The following is a 19,802-nucleotide window of genomic DNA, read 5'->3' on the forward strand; positions in this document are numbered from 1 at the left end:
GGAGCAAACTGCTCTGGTGTAAGGTGGATGAGCTTTAAAGTCCCTCCCAACACAAACCCTGCCGCGATCCCATGACCACACAGCGGCCACTGCCGGCAGCAGCTGCCTCTCCTGGGCAGGCAGCGCTACATACGCCTCCCGCTTGCGCTGCTGCTCGCTTCTGCGCGGTTTCCGCGGCGCTCACTCCCCGCGGCGGGCGGTGGAAGAACCGGGGCCGCCCCGGGGCGGTGCCGCTGTGCTCTTAGGCCTGCGCGGCGGGGCGTGCCGGCAGCCATGGAGGTGCAGGTGGCGCCGCTGCGGGCCTGGGACGACTTCTTCCCCGGCTCGGACCGCTTCGCCCGGCCCGACTTCAAGGACATCTCGAAATGGAACAACCGGGTGGTCAGCAACCTGCTCTACTACCAGACCAACTACCTGATGGTGGCCGCCGCCGTCGTCTCCATCGTGGGGTCAGTGCGTGAGCTCGGATCTCCCTTCGGCAGCGGCGGGCGGGGAGGGGCCGGGCAGGCCCCGTTCGCCAGGGGGACGCCTCATTCCCCGGGCGGGTGACGCTGCGTCTCGGCCCGGTGACACGGGAAAGGGTTGGGCCCGGCGCGCTGCGCTGCTGGGTGGGATGCTGGGGTATAGGGAGCTGCCTTTCTCCGCCGCTCCTTAAACCTCTGATTTGCCTTGTGTCGCTTAAAATATTAAGGCCTTGGTACAGCCTCTCTTGTGGAAATGGGGCGTGTTGGGTTAGGAGGAGGGTTTAGGACTTATTTATTGGTGGGTCGAAGGACTCCTTTTTTCCCTCTTCCATGGACTGTGCATCATTCCGTTTGCCCACGGGAACGGGCTCTAGGCACCCCCAGCTTGTCGCTGGCAGAAAGTAGCAATGGGTTTGCGTGCGGATGCTGCTGCTGTCTGCAAAACTGGGCTGCATCCTGCGCAGTGATCTGTGCTTCGTCACTAAATCTGTCTAGTGTGGCCGCTCAAGCCGAGAGCAACAAATCCCCAACAAAATTAAGAAGAAAGCCCATGCCATTATGCAAACCTCAACTACTGTATGAATCAAGAAGAAAAAGCAGTATTCTCAGCCTGTCCTTTCATGGATCACAGGCCAAAGGTCCCTGCAACCCAGAGAATCTTCATCAACTTAGATACTAGGTCAGCAGCTTCAGGAGCCCTAACAAGATGCTGACTGCTTAGAAAAAACAAAAAGAATGGATTTAGGGAAAGAATTTTAAGCCTCTGCAGGATATGATAAGATGCACTACAGCCAAAACCACTCTGGCCTAATGGCTGGGCAACTCTCCAGTTTAAGGATTTGCATTTGTGCATTGTTTGTTGTTAAAAGTGAAGTATTCCAGTTGCCATATTAAAAGCTTAATCATCAGCTTCTGCTGCATGTCTGCTTAAGAGCTTTCTCACCAAAAACCCTAAAGCAATACTTGAAGAAAAGTCACATAGGCTTTGACTCAAAGGATGATTATAAGGTTATTTCCTTATTCTCTTCAGGAAACCTGAGCCTGACAGCACAGGCTGATAAAATGAGATTTCCACAGTCTTGCTGTTCTTATACCACCTTGGTCCAAAATACTGTGTTCATCTACAGTTGTTTAGCAGCATGATGCTGCAGCCAGCTCTCAATGAGTAGATAAATCACAGTGACCGTGGAAAGTAGGGGGGCAGCTCTTCTCCCCAAGGTGGGGGAATGAATGTAAACAGTTTTGATATCTCTGGTTGGAAAACAGTGATGGCAGCAGCTTTCATTCAGTTTCCTAAATTCCTCCTTATAAACTCCGATCTCTTCAGATCAAGGGTAATATATCTCCCAATTATTTCCCACTATTTTCCTGGGTTGGGAGATGGAGGAGGAAGAGAGCCACAGGAGATGGAGAATAATATCAGAACTGCAATTCTAGTATCTTAATATCGAGAGGTAACACTCTGAACTGAAAACTTGCAGATGAGGGAAACCTGGAATGGGATTTTTGTCTCAGAGCCTTTCTTATGTGATGAATTCAATTCTTGTAACACTGAAGTAAAAAAGGGTGGGAGAAGAACTCTAAAGGAAACAGGATAACATTTCAATAGAGAGAAACTATCCTGTTTTGAATTAAATTTTTCACTTGCCTTTGGGAGAAAGGTAAAGAAAGTTTTCCCGATACATTGAAATTGATGACTAAGTTGCTGTCTTGCACTTCATTCTGCAATAGGCAGGAATCCCTGAGTGATCAATGATGAATCATGGCTTTTTAGGAACTCCAGGGCTGTACATAGGCCTAACAGCAGGATTATTGAAACTGCTGATGGAGTGGTCTTCCTGTGATCAGAACTGAACTTACCCTGTGACCAACTGTACCTGTTTTTAAACCATCTAATTATATACACAGACTTGTAGCACAGAGATGGTATTTTCAGCTATTGTAATACTTGGTAGCTGTGGTGGTGCTAGCTGACGTGGAAATCATAGCCTAGAGTGCTCTTAATACGGGAAGTACAGTGTTTATTGCCACAGCTCCAGTTTACTGCCTCTATTACAACAAAGTTCACCTCTCCAGCTTTTTACTGTCTCTCTACATGGTATGGAATAACCTTACCACGAGTGAGTGGAATTGTAATGGTCTGTGATGTATCATTTGCCTGCCTTTCTCCTTCCATCCACCTTCTCTGATAGCTCCTGTTACATGTAAATGATGTTCTGTGCTTTGCAATAATGTAGATTTTACTTTCAGCCTACAGGACTAGGTAGAAAATAAATCGGTGAACAAGAAAGTTAGTTAGTGCTAACACAGGCTGGTGGTAGCAGCCTTGTCTCTTCCACCCACCCCACCCTCCAAATTCCTTTAGGAATGAATCTTAACTAGCATGCTATTCCCTCTTCCCCTTCACCAATTCTTTTGCAATAGACTGGTGATACAACCCAAGATCTTTACTAAGTCAAATTGTGCCCTTTCTCCCAGCCGCACAGGACCTTGTCTGCCTGTTCTTACCCTGAGCCAGGGCCCTATCATTGTGTGCTATACTTATTAAAACGAGTGCCTCCCACAGCAGTTTGCAGCTCCCCTCGAACAATCACTTTGGTTAATAACTGGAATTTGTCCGTGGCTTCACCTACTCCAACAAGGCAGCTCTGTCTTGCAGTTCAAACTTAACTACTTAAATTGATGGCGTTTCTTCTAGGCTTTTGTTCCATGTAGTTGCTAAAAATTAGTTTCTAAATCTGACAGTATTAAAAAGTGTGTTGGATTTCAGAGTGCTGCAGCTAAGAAACTCTTCATTCTCTTCTGGCATGTCTTCTGCACAGCCTGAGGTTTGATGGCTCTTACCTTTGCCACTTCTCTAAAACGCCTTCTGTCCATCTGCACAAACCCCTAGCAATGAGTGTGTGTCTCTTCTTTTCTCCTTCCCCAGACCACTACCTCAGCTGATGTGCTTGTAGCAATTCCCTTGCCAAAACAAAGACCCCAGAGCAGCAAAATGCTCAGTTTCTCTAATGCATGATGAAAGATTAAGAATGAGTGAGTAAAACACATTGCTTTAAAACATACATTATCTAATGATATTAGTACATAACTTCATGAAGATCTGGCAATTCTACAGGAAGGAATCTGGCTCCTCAAAGCAATGCAAGTGAGCAACAGTAGGTACAGAAACATTGCTATATCTGTGGATGCTGAGGGCCATCACCTGGGACAATGTGCCATATATATAGTTCTAGTGCTGCCTGTAGTTACAATTACATAACTGCAGTGAAGCTAAAGTAATAAGAGAGAGGAGGCAGAACATTATCTTTAAAGCTATTTAAATGAACACAAATGAGGAAGGAAGCATTGAAGTGCTCCAGCCTGCCCTCTGCTCAAAACATGGTGGAGCAAAAGGTTTTCTAAAAGTGAATTTTAATGCTTGTTTGGTATAATGGCCTAACAGAGCTGCTCTGTGTAAAAAGATGATGTTCTCAATGACTGCAAGTCTTCTGTTCAGGGCTTTTGTTCAGACTTGCGTGATCACATGCAAGACAAACAGATGTGGCAGCAGCCACTGAATAGTCACCCAGAGACAGTCATTTCAAATGGAGATGATTTAAGGATGGAGCTAGCTTGCTTTTGCTTTTTATGTGGCCTGTCGTATTTCTGGGCTCGTGCTGTAGAAGGCTTCTTGTCTTGCATGAAGACTGTGTCTTGCCTAGCTCTTTTTTTCCCCTATGCTATAGCCATATATTCTCCAAATAACTTGCTACTTCTCCTGCTCTAAGGCTGTGCACAGGTGTGCAGACATGAAATAACCTGACAAAAAGAGGTGATGTGACAAGTCACTGAAAGCAGGGCTTCCTTGGGCTTTCCTGCACCTACCAAATTTAACCCATCCGGTGATACATGTCAGGGCAGAGTACAGAAATATGAATCCAGTAAAAAAAGGTATCTCATCTTAACCTGTTTTAGCGGCCAGAGGTAGCTGCCGATACTTCTTCCCACAGAACTGCACCCCCAGCTGCTAGCTCTCTGCTGTCTTCTGCTCCTACTTCCCAAACACAGTATCCTACGTTGCTACTTGGCGCAGGACAAGGCCTGTGTTGCCGCAGCCAGGCAGGATGTTTCTTTTATTTATTTTCCCCATATCTACTTTGTATCAAAGCAAATGTGGAAGGGAACCTGATCTCTGAAGGGCAGCAGGAGCGCAATTGCAAGTTGCCCTGTAACATTGCTGGAACTGAACCTAGGTGACAGCTTTTCCATGCCAGTTTGTCTCAGCTGTACTGGAGGTCACAACATCCTACCAGGATTGTAACCTGTCTAATACAGAAGGCAATGAAGGAGATCATCCAGCTAAGATGCTCTGGGCTGTTAGCACCCAACTACTACTTAGTCCTGTCATACTGAGTCCTTTCAGAGTCGTGAAAGCTAGTGGTTTTCTTCTTCAACCTCAAAAGAGTTTTTCTCCCCCTAAGTCATCCGAGCAATAAGTTATCCGAGTAAACTCAAGTTACCACACCATTGCCATGCTAATAGTGCCGTGCATTGCATTTTTAGGGTTTTGAGAGGTCTCAGATCCCTCCTAAGGGGAATTATATTTAGAAAGTATCTTGTAACATATGTAATGGCTGGTCACTTACCTTGTCTGCAGCTTTGAAAGCCTTCCAGCCTGAGCATAAATTTGGTATATTGTATTCTGATCTCCCCATAAGTAAGGCCAATAGCAGTTTGGTGGTTCCACTATAAGGTGACTTCTGGGTGCTATACAGCTCTTTTTCCCCAGACACTGGTGTTCTAAAACAATGTGTCCATGTTTCTTCCTTGTTTGTCCTCAGCTATTGTGTTATTGGGAACAGTGCGCCAAGAGAGCTGAGCAAAACTGGATAATGGAAGTCTGCCTTCCCCAAAAGGGCCATTGCTGGAGAAGTTTCTATATATGAATTTCTGTGAGAATCTTAGTGCTGCAAGTTACACTGTGGGCGAGTCAAGCAGTAAAGGGGAGCCTGGCATATGACACCCTATCCAGTACTGTAATCAACAGTATTGAAGTCTGCGGACACATGGCTGATAACTTGAATACCAGTTTTTAGGTGGCAACTGCTGTCCCCATCTGCTTTCATGTGGCTCTGAATAACTTCATTTGATACTTACATTCACTGTTTCCTTGTACCCGTTGGAATGCAGCCCACTTCAGAAAACATGTAATTCAAATAACTCCTCAGGAAAGTGGGATCTTTTGAATGTGTTCTGGGTTTTTGATTGGTTGTTGGGTTGTTTTTCTTCATATCCCAGTCAGTTATACAGAACCTGTGTAATGCCAGAAAGAAGCATAGAACAGAGAAACCTTTGGTCTCTTCCTTGTAAATACAGAGGAATTACTCTTCACCACCAGTTTCTGAAGTTGTAATGAAAGTAGGGAAAATAAAGCTTTGAGAGTATTTAACAGACACTGGGAAATTGTAGAGGGGAGTTCTGTCTATTCCTTTGTTGCTTCCAGGGTTATCTTTTGCACAGATTTTTGGGAACAAAGAATTGGTTGTGAGTTGCCTGGGCAAGTTTGGCCATTTCTGCTCCAAGATAGCAGTGATGTGGAGGTGAGCTCTGCCTTAAGAATCTCATACGTCCTGTACTGCGTATGTAGGCCAGGCACTAGTGTGGTCCAGTCATGAGTCACTCTCCTTCTCCTGCTGCAAAGGAGCACAGATGAAACCGATTTCCTTCCAAAGCAATGCTGTTCACTTTTTCCAGCCTGGAAAATTTAGATTGACAATTCAGAGCTAAATATAGTCTGGCTGGCTACAGGGAGTGACTCAGATGCAACAAGCAAGTCTGCCCTGTCACCACTTCCAAAAAGCCCTGTTGGCTTTTCAGCATGAGTAGCAGAAGCAGGTGGGGAACTAGTCTGAATTTTAATCTCTTTCTATGCAGTTGTCCTGTCTCCTGTTGGCACAACTGACGTAAAGAATCAAGAGCCAGTCTGTCCTCTGAAATAGTGCTTTGGGGTTCTTCCTTCTCTAGGAGAATGCTCTCTGATGCTGCAGGTAGGGTGTTGGCATACCAGTCTAGCAGCAGATTTCTTTTGCTGGTGCCGGATATGAAGCACAGACCACAGACCAAAGCATCCTCCTCAGCAGTAGAGTGGTGAGTCATTGTGCCTGTTAGCTTTGGAACAGTAAAGTCTACAAGACAAGATCTTGGCTACATCTGACTTTAGCAGGGCAGTGTTATGCTACTGTCACGGTTGTAGCAACTCAGAGCCCTCAGCTGCTGTGTAATTAAATCTGTGCATGTATAAGCAAATAAATCAGAATGCACATGAAATCACATCCATTATTACAGTATAAGTAAATATAATAGAGCTTGGACTTTATGTGAGTACAGAAACAAGCTAAGCAAAGTCATTGCTGAAAGCTTGACTCTCAAAGAGCTCTGAATACTTGGGAAGTGGTTTGAGCAGGTGATGTTCTTGCCCTGGCCCAAAAAAGGGACTTGCTGTTTATAGTCCAAAGCTGATCCACTTGGTGGCTTGGTTTGCTTGGTAACTATAATAGAACACAAACCTCAGCAGTGACTCTCTTGCCAGGCCTGGCTCCACTTTTGACCCGTACTCCAGATCCTTCTGACTCTTAGGCATGCTTGCTTGGAACAGGGCTACATCTCTTGTGCTGACAGTGGTAAGCTCCTTCTGCAGGTTCACAAAAGCATTTTGTTTGGGTGTAAACCGAAAAGGCTTATTCAGAAATAAGAAATGGTAAATTAACTTTTTTTTTTACTCAATGTTTCCCTACTTTTCCCATTGTACAAACCCAGATGAGATAATCTGAAAAGCTAGTTCATCTGAAGGTCTAGGCTGAGCCTGATTTTGGTCATATGTAGGCAGAGCAATCCCTTGGAAAGCTGATTGTTGGCTCCATCTGCCCTTGGGATTTGCTGGGTCTGATATCAAATGAATGTATTGATTGCACAGGTAGGAGGGATCCTGGTGGTGACTGCTGCTATCAATGAGGTTCTGCAGAAGCTCTCATTATCCTCAGCTAGGCTCAGGATGAGAACATAAAGACAAAATATTATCTAAACTTCTAAATTCACTGCTAAGGGTTGCTTGATCAGTTGCACTTGTTGCTTTATTTGGCTTCTGCCTAAAAATTACATGCTGATAAAGGTCTTGACAGCAACAACTGAACTCCTAATGCCCTACCTCCCTAGGAACAGGTTACCAGCGAGCTAGATGTTTGCTTTATGGACACAGGTCATGAAGGCTCTGAAATGAAACACTTACTTCTGTTTTCTTCTTTCTCCTTTCCAGATTTCTGAGTCCCCTGAATATGCTAATTGGTGGTACTGTGGTGGTGCTGGTGTTCATGGGGTTTGTGTGGGTATCGCACAACAAGGATATCCTCCGCAAGCTGAAGAAGCAGTACCCAACTTCATTTGTAGTGGTCATCATGCTGTCTAGCTACTTCTTGATCTCCTACCTGGGAGATGTCATGGTGTTCATGTTTGGGATCACGCTTCCTCTCCTCTGTAAGTATTCTTCTGCTCTGGAGGCCTAAGGGGATGTGACTTGGGCTTTCTCAGTTAACTCTGCAGAGTTTAAATTGGCTGTTGCCTTCACTACCTCTATTTAAATGACCTCAAAACAAACTTGGGCAGGGAGGGGCACAAAACAGCACAAGCCATCTTTAACGTCATTGTTAAGTGGGTACCTGCAATTATGTAAGTCGTCACTGAGACTTCCTCTTCTTCCAGTGCTGTCATGGTGCTGGAGTGCTGCAAGAACTATGCATTCTTGGGCATTAATTATTAATAAGTGTTTCTGTCATGCAGTGATGTTTGTCCATGCTTCTCTGAGGCTTCGGAACATAAAGAACAAGCTGGAGAACAAGATGGAAGGAATAGGCTTGAAGAAGACCCCAATGGGCATCATACTGGATGCTCTAGAACAGCAAGAGGATAGTATCAACAAACTGGCTGACTACATATCTAAAGCAAAGGAGTAAGCAGCTGCAACGTGGCATTTTTGCCTGTTGCAGGAGTGTAGTTGCTATTTACTATTGTTCAAGCTTGCTTTCAGTTTGTGTACAAAACAGGAAATGCACGTGGTACAGATTAATAATTGCAGGATACAGGTATTCCAATGTCTTCAGGGCTCCTCTAAGAACATAAAAGCAGCAGTCTTTTTCTATTGTATAGCAAAATGTTCTGGTGTTTACACAAATACATAATAACTTAAAAGCGTTTGCTTGTCTCTTCTTCTGGAGGGTAGAAGAAGAGATGGAAACCTATGGAATGCAGTCTCTCCAACTGTCTTGTAGCAAATTTGTCTATTAAAAGTAACACCCTTTTCACCTCAGATCTACAAGTTGGCAGTTTAGGCAGTTTGTGCTGGGTAGCACCTTCAAGCTGGCAATGCTCAAAATGAGCTGGAGTGTCACAAGTACGTCTCTTGCATCCTCCATATCCCTTGAGTGGTCTGTATTGAGACCATGTTGCTAGCTGAACTGGTGGTAAAACTATGAAGTACTTGTAACGAGAATGGATTCCTGCCCTCAGCTCACATTCCTCCTTCAGCAGCTGGGAAACAACCTAAATAGATTTAAGCATGAAGAATATTCATGGCACTGTGCCTCTGTCAGTTCCAGTAAAACACATCTCTCGTCTCTCTGAAATCTGGATCTATAGAAGCTGCTCCTCTCTGCAGGAGAGCCAAACCACCTGACATACCAGCTAAACTATGGCCAGGCATGGGAGGGGAAAAAAGGCTTCAGATTTGTTGGATGAGCTGGGTTTCTACCCTACTGATGTTTTGAAATACTGCTACTTTAGGGCTTACCTTGTTCTGCTTTAGTCTGTATAGGCTATTCTGTAGATGGAGGTATATGTGTGTTCTCGAGTGTGGGTCTTTTTCTTTCTTCTTAACCAGAATGCAAAGATACAAGTAAAACATGCATCTCACTGACTCTGTACTTCTGACACTCTTCAAAGGAATAAACTGGATTTCAGGTTTACAAGTAAAAGCAATAAATGTCAAGATAATGGTTTTTGAAAACCCATTCCAAATTCATGAATATATTTGCCTGTAACAACTACTGAAAATGGTGGGAGGGATTCTTTTATATATTTTAACTTAACTGCCGGCTTTGGAAATTATCTTGATAACAGGAGCTTACCAACAATGGGGAGGGAAAGTTGTCCAGGTGACACTTCATTTCAAATGATCTTGCATTTCTCTTTTCTATCAATCAGAGTCATTAATTTAACACAGAAAACCAGGATCCTTAAAGTTGAAGCTTTTCTGTAACTTACCATGCTGTTTTCATAGTGAACTGTGTAGAAATCTGAACATGTCATTCCATTTAAGTGTTAAAGTGATCAGTATTTATTGAACATGTCTGTATATTCCAGCTGAAGAGTCAATGGCCTGTTCCTCACTTGTAGCGCATGGTCTTTGTTATTTGCAAACTGTTTCCACACTTCAAGAACGTAGTAGCCTGACTTCATCATTACTGTAGAATTTTAAAAACTACACAGTTATGAAGAAAAATAAATTCTAATGGTGATTACTGAGTGTGCTTATTTCAGGTTGGGAAAAGTGGGGTGGAAGCTTGAGCTTGGATCTGTTGCCGTGATTGGTGGAACTCCACTGAGTGGTTGTGGGAGATCTGTCACCCTGCAGCTTGTGCTTCAAGCCTGTGCTTGTGATTAAAGCTGCAGGTTTTGAGTGACCTGTATCTATGTTAACTTTGTTGAGGCGCAAGGTAGCTCTGAGCTGCAAGAGTGTTATGGCCTTGCTCTTGCATCCTTATGCAGGCTGCTAGACAGAGGTAAAGTACTTCAGACATTTGTTCATGCTGTTTCAGTCTCTTACACAACTCTACTTAACTGGGATTTTATATTGCTTTTAATTACCTGAGAGGGATTTCTGCTTCTAGGATTACTGGGAGCTGTGCCTCGAGCACTGTGAGCAGCCCAGTTCTGCTGCAGTCAGACTAACAGTGTGATCTCTGTATCTGGCTGCCTCCCTCCTCCTGTGATCACTCAAGAAGCTGCTCGGTGGGAGAACATGGATCAGAGCAGGGCTTCCTGTCTGTACCATGGTAATATGTGTCAGCTTCTGCAGCACGGCTGCTTTGGCTGCTCCTGGGTGTAGCAGTCATCTGGACCTGGCAGCTTGAGTTGAAGACTGTGAAGCACTGTTATATTTTCCCTTGTACTTCCCTGTCCCAGCTGCTGGAGTCTCAGCCTGCCCTTGAAGCCTGTATGGAGAGCTGCATGCTCAAAGTGCTTTCTGGCAGAACTGCTTTTTGCACTTGTCATTTGCTGCTGTGCTCCATGGTTAGAAGTACCAAGTTCCTTCACTTTCCTACTTTTATACTTTACAAGAAGAGAGGGCTGGATGAAATGGGCCCAGTGAAAATGTTACTTCTTTTTTTACGTCTCTGCCATGCAGAAGTAGCTCTCCCCTTCCCCTTACGTGATATTTTAAAACCACCAGCTATGTCTTAGGCAATACATCAGGCAGGTTTCCCAATCTGGGGCATTACAGTTGCAGACAGAAACAGCTCAGAAGGAGCTTTACAAGCTGGGAAGAGGGAGAGTTGCAAGACTCTCCCTGCAAGACCAGGTGATAGATGCAGAAAGGACAAGGATAAATGAAAACTTGAACTACCTTGGATTCAAAACAGTTCTGGATGTTGCTGGTATTACAGGATTAATACAATAGATTGGAAAGGGGAAGCAGGGTGGGACTGGGGTTGCTGAGAGTTACAGGCAGGAGCCAGGAGAAACTCACCTGAAGGAAATCCTGCAAAGCTGTGCCTTTTAGCAAGTGTTTCAGCCACAGGAATGCAGAGGAGCTGCATGTTAGACAAGGGAAAGGCTTTGTTCTTTCCCTGTGCCTTTTAGCTTTAGAAAAACAAACAAAAACTCCCAAAGCATCTGGTCTCTTGTGGATGTGTGACTTACTTGTAGCTGCTTTACAAACAAGGCTTGCAGCAAAAAAAGTGATTAAAAAAGGGGAGAAAAAAACAAATCACAAAAGCATTAAGGAAGAAACCAAGTTGTGTACATGAAAGTTTAACCCCAACTCATGCAGCCCTGCTAGGGTTGAGACATGCTATTCACACTCCGTACTAAGAGGAACGAGGAGTTTCTTGCATCCCTGGTAAAGAGAGGTGAGGCTCATCCTTGTGCCACAACAGCAGTGTGGAGAGAGACCTGAAGTGGGATTTCAGTGTGCTCCAAGGCAGCTGTAATTAAGGAATACATCACAGCCAAAGGTGGATCGTGGGGAGTGAAGATTACAGCTCTCAAAGCAGAGCACAGCATCACCTTTTACATGCTGATCAGGTACAATGCCAACTAGGCTATGTTCTGAAATAGAGGTAGCTTGAGGACTTTGATGTACCAGAGCAGTTGTTCTGTTCTGTGAGAGCCTTGTTAGCCATGGAAGTGCTGCACACATCTTACAGAGAGCTTTATTTCATTCCTGTTTCCTTAACTAAAAAATGGAGCTGTACACATGGAAACCAAATACATTTCTCATGGACAAGAGAGTAATAAAGGAGCATGTGTGTGAAAAGAAAGATAAGATGAAGCACACAGCATATTCCTGCAGAATCTGGCAGCAGAAGGACAACGTGGAAGCAAAACAGTTTGCTGACAATCTAGAAAGACAAGGTTATTGACGCCTCTGAGAAAATACTCCCACAACAAACTGGAGCCTCAAATCCACTTGGCAGACAGATGGCACTGGGATTGTTTGATACCTGATGGAAATGCTTAGCACTGACTTTTCCCGTGCCAGCCGTTTTCACCACACTTAGAAAGTTATGTATCACAAGCTTTGTTCCCAAAGAGTCGTATATACCACCTGGGTTCTGCAGAAAACATCTGCTGAAACAGTTGTAAGCAAAACTTGCATAGTCTTTATTCCAGTTTGTTTTCTTCAAGGCAATCTGGTCTCTCACTCCAACTGCTTTGGCAGTGGCACCTGGACAAAGACAGTAAATATTAGGAGAAGGAAATGTATCAGTCTTATTTCCCAAGCCAGATTAGTTTAATAGAAACCTCCAGAAACTGTGAAAAGATCAAAATAGAACAGCTGGGAGCTCCAAGGAGCTCTGGTTGGGACTGTTTGTGATTCCCCACTTGCTATTTGCAATGCTTGATGCCTGGTAAATCAATTTGCAAGTGATGTGTCCCACCACAGAGCAACCAAACACCCAGCTCTGCTCAAGCAGTAAAATCCCTTTTTAGAGATGAAGACGAGGATATTGAGGCAAATAAGGAGTTACCAAGACCATGCAGGCAGGTGAGAATAACACCCTAATGCCCCAAATCCAAGCCATGCGGCATGATAACAGGGGACCAGAAAGAAAACAGCCCCCACAAATGACCAAACAAAACCCAACCCCAAACACGTGTCCATCGCCTTATATTTCCTTGGGCCCTGATAGCAGTTGTTCTCTGGCCCATTGGGGATTGAGCATCAGTTGATCCCTTCGTCCCAAACCCCACAACCCTCATCCATAAAAACCTCCCGAGGATTTTGGGGGCATAGCTGGGGTTCACTATTGCTCCCTTGTACATGGCAGCATGCGGGTTTCTTAATCATTGCTGTGTAAAGTGAGGGCTGTGCCCAGCAGAGTACGAGCACCGTCATCCTCCATCTTACTGAGGGAAGGAATAGCAGCAGATCTCGCGGCCATGAAGAACCAACCTCCTGTCACACACCATCTTGGCACACACTGATAAATCATAGAATGGTTTGGATTGGAAAGGATCTTAAGATCAAGTTCCAATCCCCTGCCATGGACAGGGATGCCTCACATTAGACCATGTTGCCCAAGGCTCTGTCCAGCCTGGCCTTGAACACTGCCAGGGACGGAGCATTTACCACTTCTTTGGGCAACCTGTTCCAGTGCCTCACCACCCTCACAGTAAAGAACTTCTTTATATCTAACCAGAATTTCCCCTGTTTAAGTTTAAACCCATCACCCCTTGTCCTATCACTACAGTCCCTGATGAAACCATGACCTTTACAAGAGCAGGTCTTGTTGGCTTAAACATGGGACTGAAATGCAAAATCTAGATTGGCCTAGAAAGCCTGAAAGTGCCCTGAGGAGAGGCCCTGGCTGCAGGGCTGGCCAGCAAAACTGCAACCCCAAAACTTGGCTTGGCAGCAGAATGGTCACATTAAACCTGGACCAGCTTCAGAGGTCACTGCAGGACCTGCCCCTGCTGGAATTTCAGGATAATCTACTCTCTCTGGGATCACTGAGGGGATAATTGTTTCTGTGTAGGTATAGATGAAAGCAGAATGTGGCCCACTGTATTAAAATGTCCATATTAAACAGAGTACGAATTACAAAGTACTACTGACCACTTTTAACTGCAAAGGATTTTCTGTCCTCTTCCTCTAGCCTTAGCATCACAAACAGATGCATCAACATCACTAGCTACAAATACATCACTTGGCTTTCAGTATTCCTTGAATAACGGTACAAGGTAAGGAAATACAACATTGAAGAAAAGCAAAAGGTTAAATCTGGTGGCCAGCATTTGGAGAAGTGGTCCATGAATTTGGTACTCAAGCAGGAGCATCACCAAGGGGCAGTTATCACATTTAGGGACTTGGATTCTCAAAGCCATGGGCTCACATTTGCTCGAGTTACGACTACTGAGCACTTTGAGTGGCAAAGATTTACTTGAAACACAAAAAACCCTGGGGTACTTTCTTCTTGCAACCTTGCTGCATCTTCACTGCTAATGGATATAACTTCTTTTTTCTCATTAGCGTTAGAATTGTGCAGTTGATTTAAATAGAGGGTCACTAAAATAACACACTCCTTGCTACTGGGTGACGCAGGCGGGAGCAAGCCCGCAAGCTGTGTGGCTAGGCCAGATTTCAGATCCTTTCCAGACACAACTGGTACCTTCTGCCAGCAAACTGTATTTTAGAGGATCAACTATTTTACCTGAAATGTTTTTAGGCAGCTGTAAAAATGTGATACATGTTCAGGCAGCAGAGAAAAAGCATCTTTTACTTGTGCTGTTGTTAAAACTCAAAAAGGCTCAAACATGAGGAAATATGTTGTAGCAAGGGTTTGTGCATTATCCCTGTTATAGAAATCAGCTCTAGAGAATGAAAATAACTTTAAAAATATATATGAAATCCCTCCTCACACAAAAGGTTTTAATTTCATTTAAACCAAATCAAATTAAGGCAGTCACAGACCACAACAATACCACAGACCCTTCCTGCAGCCTTGGCCTGGTTTGTGGCAGCACTGAAGGAGCATGATCACTGGTAAATTACATTGCTGCCAGTGTTTCTGTTCACCCTTCATTAAATGGGACAAATGATGGTGCTACTCAGAAGGGAAACATGGGGTTTATGGGGGACTAAGGATGGACTAACATGAAAAATAACACCGGATGCTCTCCTGAAACAAACATCTTACAATAGCATTTGCCTGTCATAACTAATAGGCTATCACTACTATGCTAACAGTGAGTTTCTGTGGTTCTATTTACCTCCTGAGTGAATCTCCTTTCTTTCACCTTCATGGATGTGGACAAGGATGTGAAAGGCTGCAGCCTTGGCTCTTGCTGTTCTTTCTCTGTGCAAGCCATACCTTTGGGCTACTAAGGGGAAACAACCCCCTGCACCCAGGACTGGCAGCCTGACGCAGAAGGATGACGACACACAGTGCACAGCTAAGCTTGCGCACCCCACTGAATGGCCAACGTGTCAAACAGCAGCTCTGGAGTGCGCTGGGTGGTCGCAACTCTCTCCATCACCACCATCACCAAGCACTTACCGGTTTAAGATAAGCGACGTTGCTCTGACGAATGTCATTTAGTAGCTGATCTCTTGGGGTTATTTCGACCAGGGGAGGTGGCCTTCTCCTGGGGACTGGTTTAAGCGTTTTGATGACGTCTTTGAGGTTGGTTTTCTCAGTGGGCTCCACATAGTCCGGCACAGCAGGCTTGCGCTGAATCTTCTTGAGCTTGACCACTCTGAATTCAACGGGCTTCTCCCTGCGTGGCTGCTCAGGGGCTGGCTGCCTCGTGCTCTCCTGCCTTTTGTTCAGAGACACAGCCATGGGGTCGGATGGTTTCGGGGCTTGCGGGGGTTCTTGCATCCTCAGCTGGGGCAGCGGTCCCCCCAGCATCTCCCACATCCCTGGAGGCAACCCAAGTCCATTTTCCAGCATTGCTATCAACTCTCTCTGCTCTTTCATTTGCTGCTGCCTTTGCTCTTCTTGCCTCTTTTGCCTCTGTTTGTCCAGGTTTCTGCTGAGCAGGTTGGTCACCACCATCCTGGGCCCCGGCAGCTCGAAGTGATACCCCATTTTGAGGAGGGTGGCGTTGGCTTTCAGCAGCCTGGCGATCTCCATTTCTGCCTGGTGGCCCAGCATGCTCCTCTGGTTGTGAAAGCGGAGCTCCGTCAGTGTCTCATTGTACTGCAGGCACCTCATGATGGCAACAATCCCTTTGCCAGAGATGAAGTTGGAATCGATGTTCAGCGTGGTGATGCTCCTGTTTTCCCGCAGCATGTTGGCCAGCGCGAAAGCCACGTTGTCGTCAGCCCCCACGTTGGCCAAGCTGAATGTTTTTATGTTCTTATTCTTTTTCATGGCATTGACAAAGTCTATCAGCATTTCTTTGGGGATGTTTTCTATGTTGTTCAGGTTGAGCTCTTTCATGTCTGGGTTGTTTTTTCGGACTTTCTCCAGACTCTCTTCTAAATTGGTTTGGTTTCCTGAAGGCCTGGCACTTATCTTCATGAAGCTGGTATCCAGTGCTAACTTTTGGGGGATGTTTAATTTTGATATCTTCTTTTCACTTGGCTTTTCTGTGCCTTCTCCTGATTCTGTACCTGGTTTCTTACTTATCTGATTACTGTGACTGTTCTCACTGGTGTGAGTCTCCTTTGTTTCCAATTCGGTCTCATCTTCCCCTTCATCCTCTTCCTCCTCCTCCTCTTCATCATCGTCTTCCTCCTCTTCTTCATCCTCCTCCTCCGCATCACTCCCATCCCTCTTTGTCTCCCCAGATTGTGTTCCCAAGTTGGACAAGTGCTCGTTTTTGTAATGTCTCTCTTGTCCCTCTGCTCCTGGCACCCTCCTGCAGCTGCCTCCGTCCTTTCCTTCCACCTCTTCTGCAGCGCTTCTCTAGGGAGACAAAACCTCACAGCTTAAATAGTCAAACACAGCTTTGTTATGTTACCTTTCTGCTCAAACAAACATGTAGTGGCTGGGTTTAGATGCCTCTATGCCCATATGTTATAGAATAATCCTTAAAAGTGCCATTGCCTGTAAGTCAGGGCTGCCTGGCTTGCTTGGGAACAAACCAGTGGCTGCAAACCAGTTTCTCATCTTTGCCTATAAAATTAAATCCTGACAATTAAATCCTATATGTATTTAATGGTATATTAAGGTGGTCCTTGAGCCCTTCTGGGGGTTAAGAGTCTTTCATCTAAAGTATCTTTCTGGATTTTGTGTAATTTTTATGGTTGCCTTGACAAGAGAGAAAGCTTATTTTGAATGCCACAACCCACTGGAAATCAGTGTTAACCGCTGACTGTTTGCCCAGCCCCAGGAGGAGCCAAGAGGGCACATTGTAAATGACAGTGGAGTCACCCAGCACGTGAGACAACAAAGCCGCCTGCTCTAGTACCTGCCAGAGCATCACAACTAAGGAAGCACGTCAGTGCAGATAAAGCAAAACATTAGCTCAGAGATAGGAAACTGGACTCTGCAGACAGCTGCTGCAAGGCAATGGGGCTTGCAGCATCAAAATAACATCGGTTGCAAACATCTCCACAGCCCCTCCTGGTTGAGATTTCTTTTCAAGTCTCTTTTCGCATGTGGTTCCTCTATCACTGAGAAATGCCAATAGAGCACTGGTACAGATCAAGATATTTCTGTAAGAGATTTGCACTACTTCAGGCAGGGCAGTGCCACAGCTTGAGCTTCACCAAGTCAGGCAAAATGGTCACAAGTCACTTCTGCCCTCAGGGCTGTGGTTCCTACTTGCTGTAGCAGTGGATGGGTTTAGTACGAGGATTGCTTGACCAGCTGCAAATGCAGCTCTATACTCAAATTCCAGATTTAACCCCAAAAGTGTTAAAAAAGTATTGTCTCTTTGAAGGTAACTGAGTTTTACCCTCTTTGAGGGTATAAGAGTGTTGCAGGAGGGAAAAACCCTCAGATTTCCCACCTTGTCCAAAGACAGTCCATGAAACCTGCCCTGGGAAGTCCATGATGTGCTGTAGTGCAACAGCAAAACTAGTAGCATTTAAAACCAAAATAAATATTAAGATCAGTTACCTCAGATTCACTTGGGTTTAGGGATGGATACGTTTCATCTGGCCAAGCTTCCATCCTATAAACCTATTTTTAAGTGAGGCCCTCATCCTGAAAAACATCTAAGTGTGACCTTAGAACTTTCTTTCAAAGTCATAGGGATAGTAGAATAAACCTAAGTACTGTGTTGAAAAGGGTTGGGCTGACTCATGGAGTTAAAATACACTCTTCTGGAGTTTTGTCCACTATGACATTAAATTCTGTCAACTAATTACTTTAATACATATAATTAATGTAGTCTTCTATGGAAAAGCAGTATGGTGCTGTTCCGTACACACAGTTACATCCTCCAAGCTTGATTTTATGACAATGTCACAGTGGTTTGCTTTACAGAAACAGAATTAGGATTTCCTTATATTAAAAAGCTCAAGTAAGTATTCATGAAAAGCAATTAAAAAATTACTAACCCTGGTGTCAGCCCAAGCTGGATGCTGACATCACTGAGGCTTTTAGGATTAATTTCAATTTGTACTGTACTTCACATAAGGGACGGAAGCAGAGGCAGGTTAAGGTATTAAACCTATAAACCAGATCCCACAGCAGATGCGTAATAAATATTAGTGATTTTTGTTTGTTACCTCAGAGGGCAGGAGGGTGACAGGAACTCTCTCATCCTCAAGCATGCGCCTGGATGCCTTCTGCCAGTACAGGTAGTCAACCAGGGACCTGTGGTCAAAGCTTCCTGTTGGGGGTTTCTCCGTCTGATCCTTCTGTATCATCCCAATTGGGACTTCAGGATCTGGGGCCATAACTTCCATCTCACACTGCAGCTCCTTTAGCTCCTCGGGAGACAGGTTTGCAAGGATTTCATCTTCATCAATGTCCTCAGTACACACTTCTTCATCATCGGAGTTTTGCCTGAGTGCAGACATGTTCCTTCTTCTCTCTTTCCTCTATTTCTTGTTAAACCTGAAGAGAAAGATCAATTTTAAGGGATTATTTTCTTTTTCCCCCTCAATAGCAGTAGTTCATTTGATTAAATCAACAACTTCGTGCTTTGGTCATGAGCTGTGGCAGCTCTCAGTCTCTATGTGGGAGACAGACGTGCAGCTAAGTCTATATTAAGCTGCACTTGGCTGGATGAAGGGAATTTATGGCGATGGTCCATTTTCAGCAACCTGTCAGCTGCGCAAACCCTTCTGACATCTCAGTGCAGCTGGTGAGTCCCCCATTGAGTAAGGCAGGGGATGGCCATTTTCTAGAGGATTCCTGGGGCACTAAGCCTTTCAGTGCCTCATCCGCACTTGGATTGCTAAGGGAGGGTGGAATGATGTTAATGGTACCTGTGAGGTGTGCAGCTGAAATCCTGAGCCATGGGAAGAATCAGCACAAGGTCTTTGTGTCCATAATGTCTTGGATATCTTAAAAAGGAATGCAGGCTCTTCACTGCCTTTAGCCAGGTCTAATGTCGCAGGTGGTTTTGGTGTGATGCAGCCAACACCAGGTCCTGGTTAAGGTAAAATCCTCCAAGGTGGAAAAAGGGTGAACAGTCAGTAAAACACACACTTTGTGCTTGGGACAGGGGTCCATGTGGGGATGGGAACCAGTCCTTTGAACCAACCTGAGCGGTCCCCTAGGCAGCATTTCCCCATGGGATTTCCCACAGCACATCCATGGTCTGCTCCCGTACACTCTGCCCAGAAGCAGTGCCAGTACCCTGTTTCTTGAGTGGTCTGCCTCTGTCATGGATGTAATTTTCACTGTCAAGTTCAGCTCAGGTTCATCCTTTTCCCACTTTTTACCATTGTGTTACAGAATAAGCAACTACAAAGCTTTACTAATGTTCTTAAAACTGATGCAACTATAGATTACCTGAAAGCCATTTCTAAATTAAGTATGCATTCCATCTAAGAAGTACCTCCTTCTTTGTTCAGAATATTTCATTGGCTTCTAAATCTATGTATCAATGCAGAAAGCCAAATCTCTACTGTGCTTATGGCTGCTTTGTAAAAGCAGAGTAGCAGGACAGGTAATT

The 19,802-nt window shown here is 44.9% G+C and overlaps 2 protein-coding genes across 2 annotated transcripts; one reads left to right on the plus strand and one right to left on the minus strand.

The window, feature by feature from the left end:
* Positions 1-264: 264 nt before the first annotated feature.
* Positions 265-9,973, plus strand: ARL6IP5 (ARF like GTPase 6 interacting protein 5). The gene is made up of 3 exons (XM_080625680.1): positions 265-449; positions 7,759-7,976; positions 8,280-9,973. Exons 1-3 carry the CDS (start codon positions 274-276, stop codon positions 8,450-8,452), a joined length of 567 nt encoding a protein of 188 aa, XP_080481806.1. The 5' UTR covers positions 265-273; the 3' UTR covers positions 8,453-9,973.
* Positions 9,974-12,417: 2,444 nt separating this feature from the next.
* Positions 12,418-18,699, minus strand: LMOD3 (leiomodin 3; the record flags this gene model as incomplete). Its single annotated transcript, XM_080625767.1, has 3 exons — positions 12,418-12,444; positions 15,278-16,633; positions 18,406-18,699. The coding sequence occupies 3 exons, from the start codon at positions 18,697-18,699 to the stop codon at positions 12,418-12,420; spliced, it is 1,677 nt and encodes a 558-aa protein (XP_080481893.1).
* Between the last annotated feature and the right edge of the window lie 1,103 nt (positions 18,700-19,802).

The sequence above is a fragment of the Psittacula echo genome (genome assembly GCF_963264785.1).
Source record: "Psittacula echo genome assembly, chromosome: 9".
In the NCBI taxonomy this organism is placed as follows: domain Eukaryota; kingdom Metazoa; phylum Chordata; class Aves; order Psittaciformes; family Psittacidae; genus Psittacula; species Psittacula echo.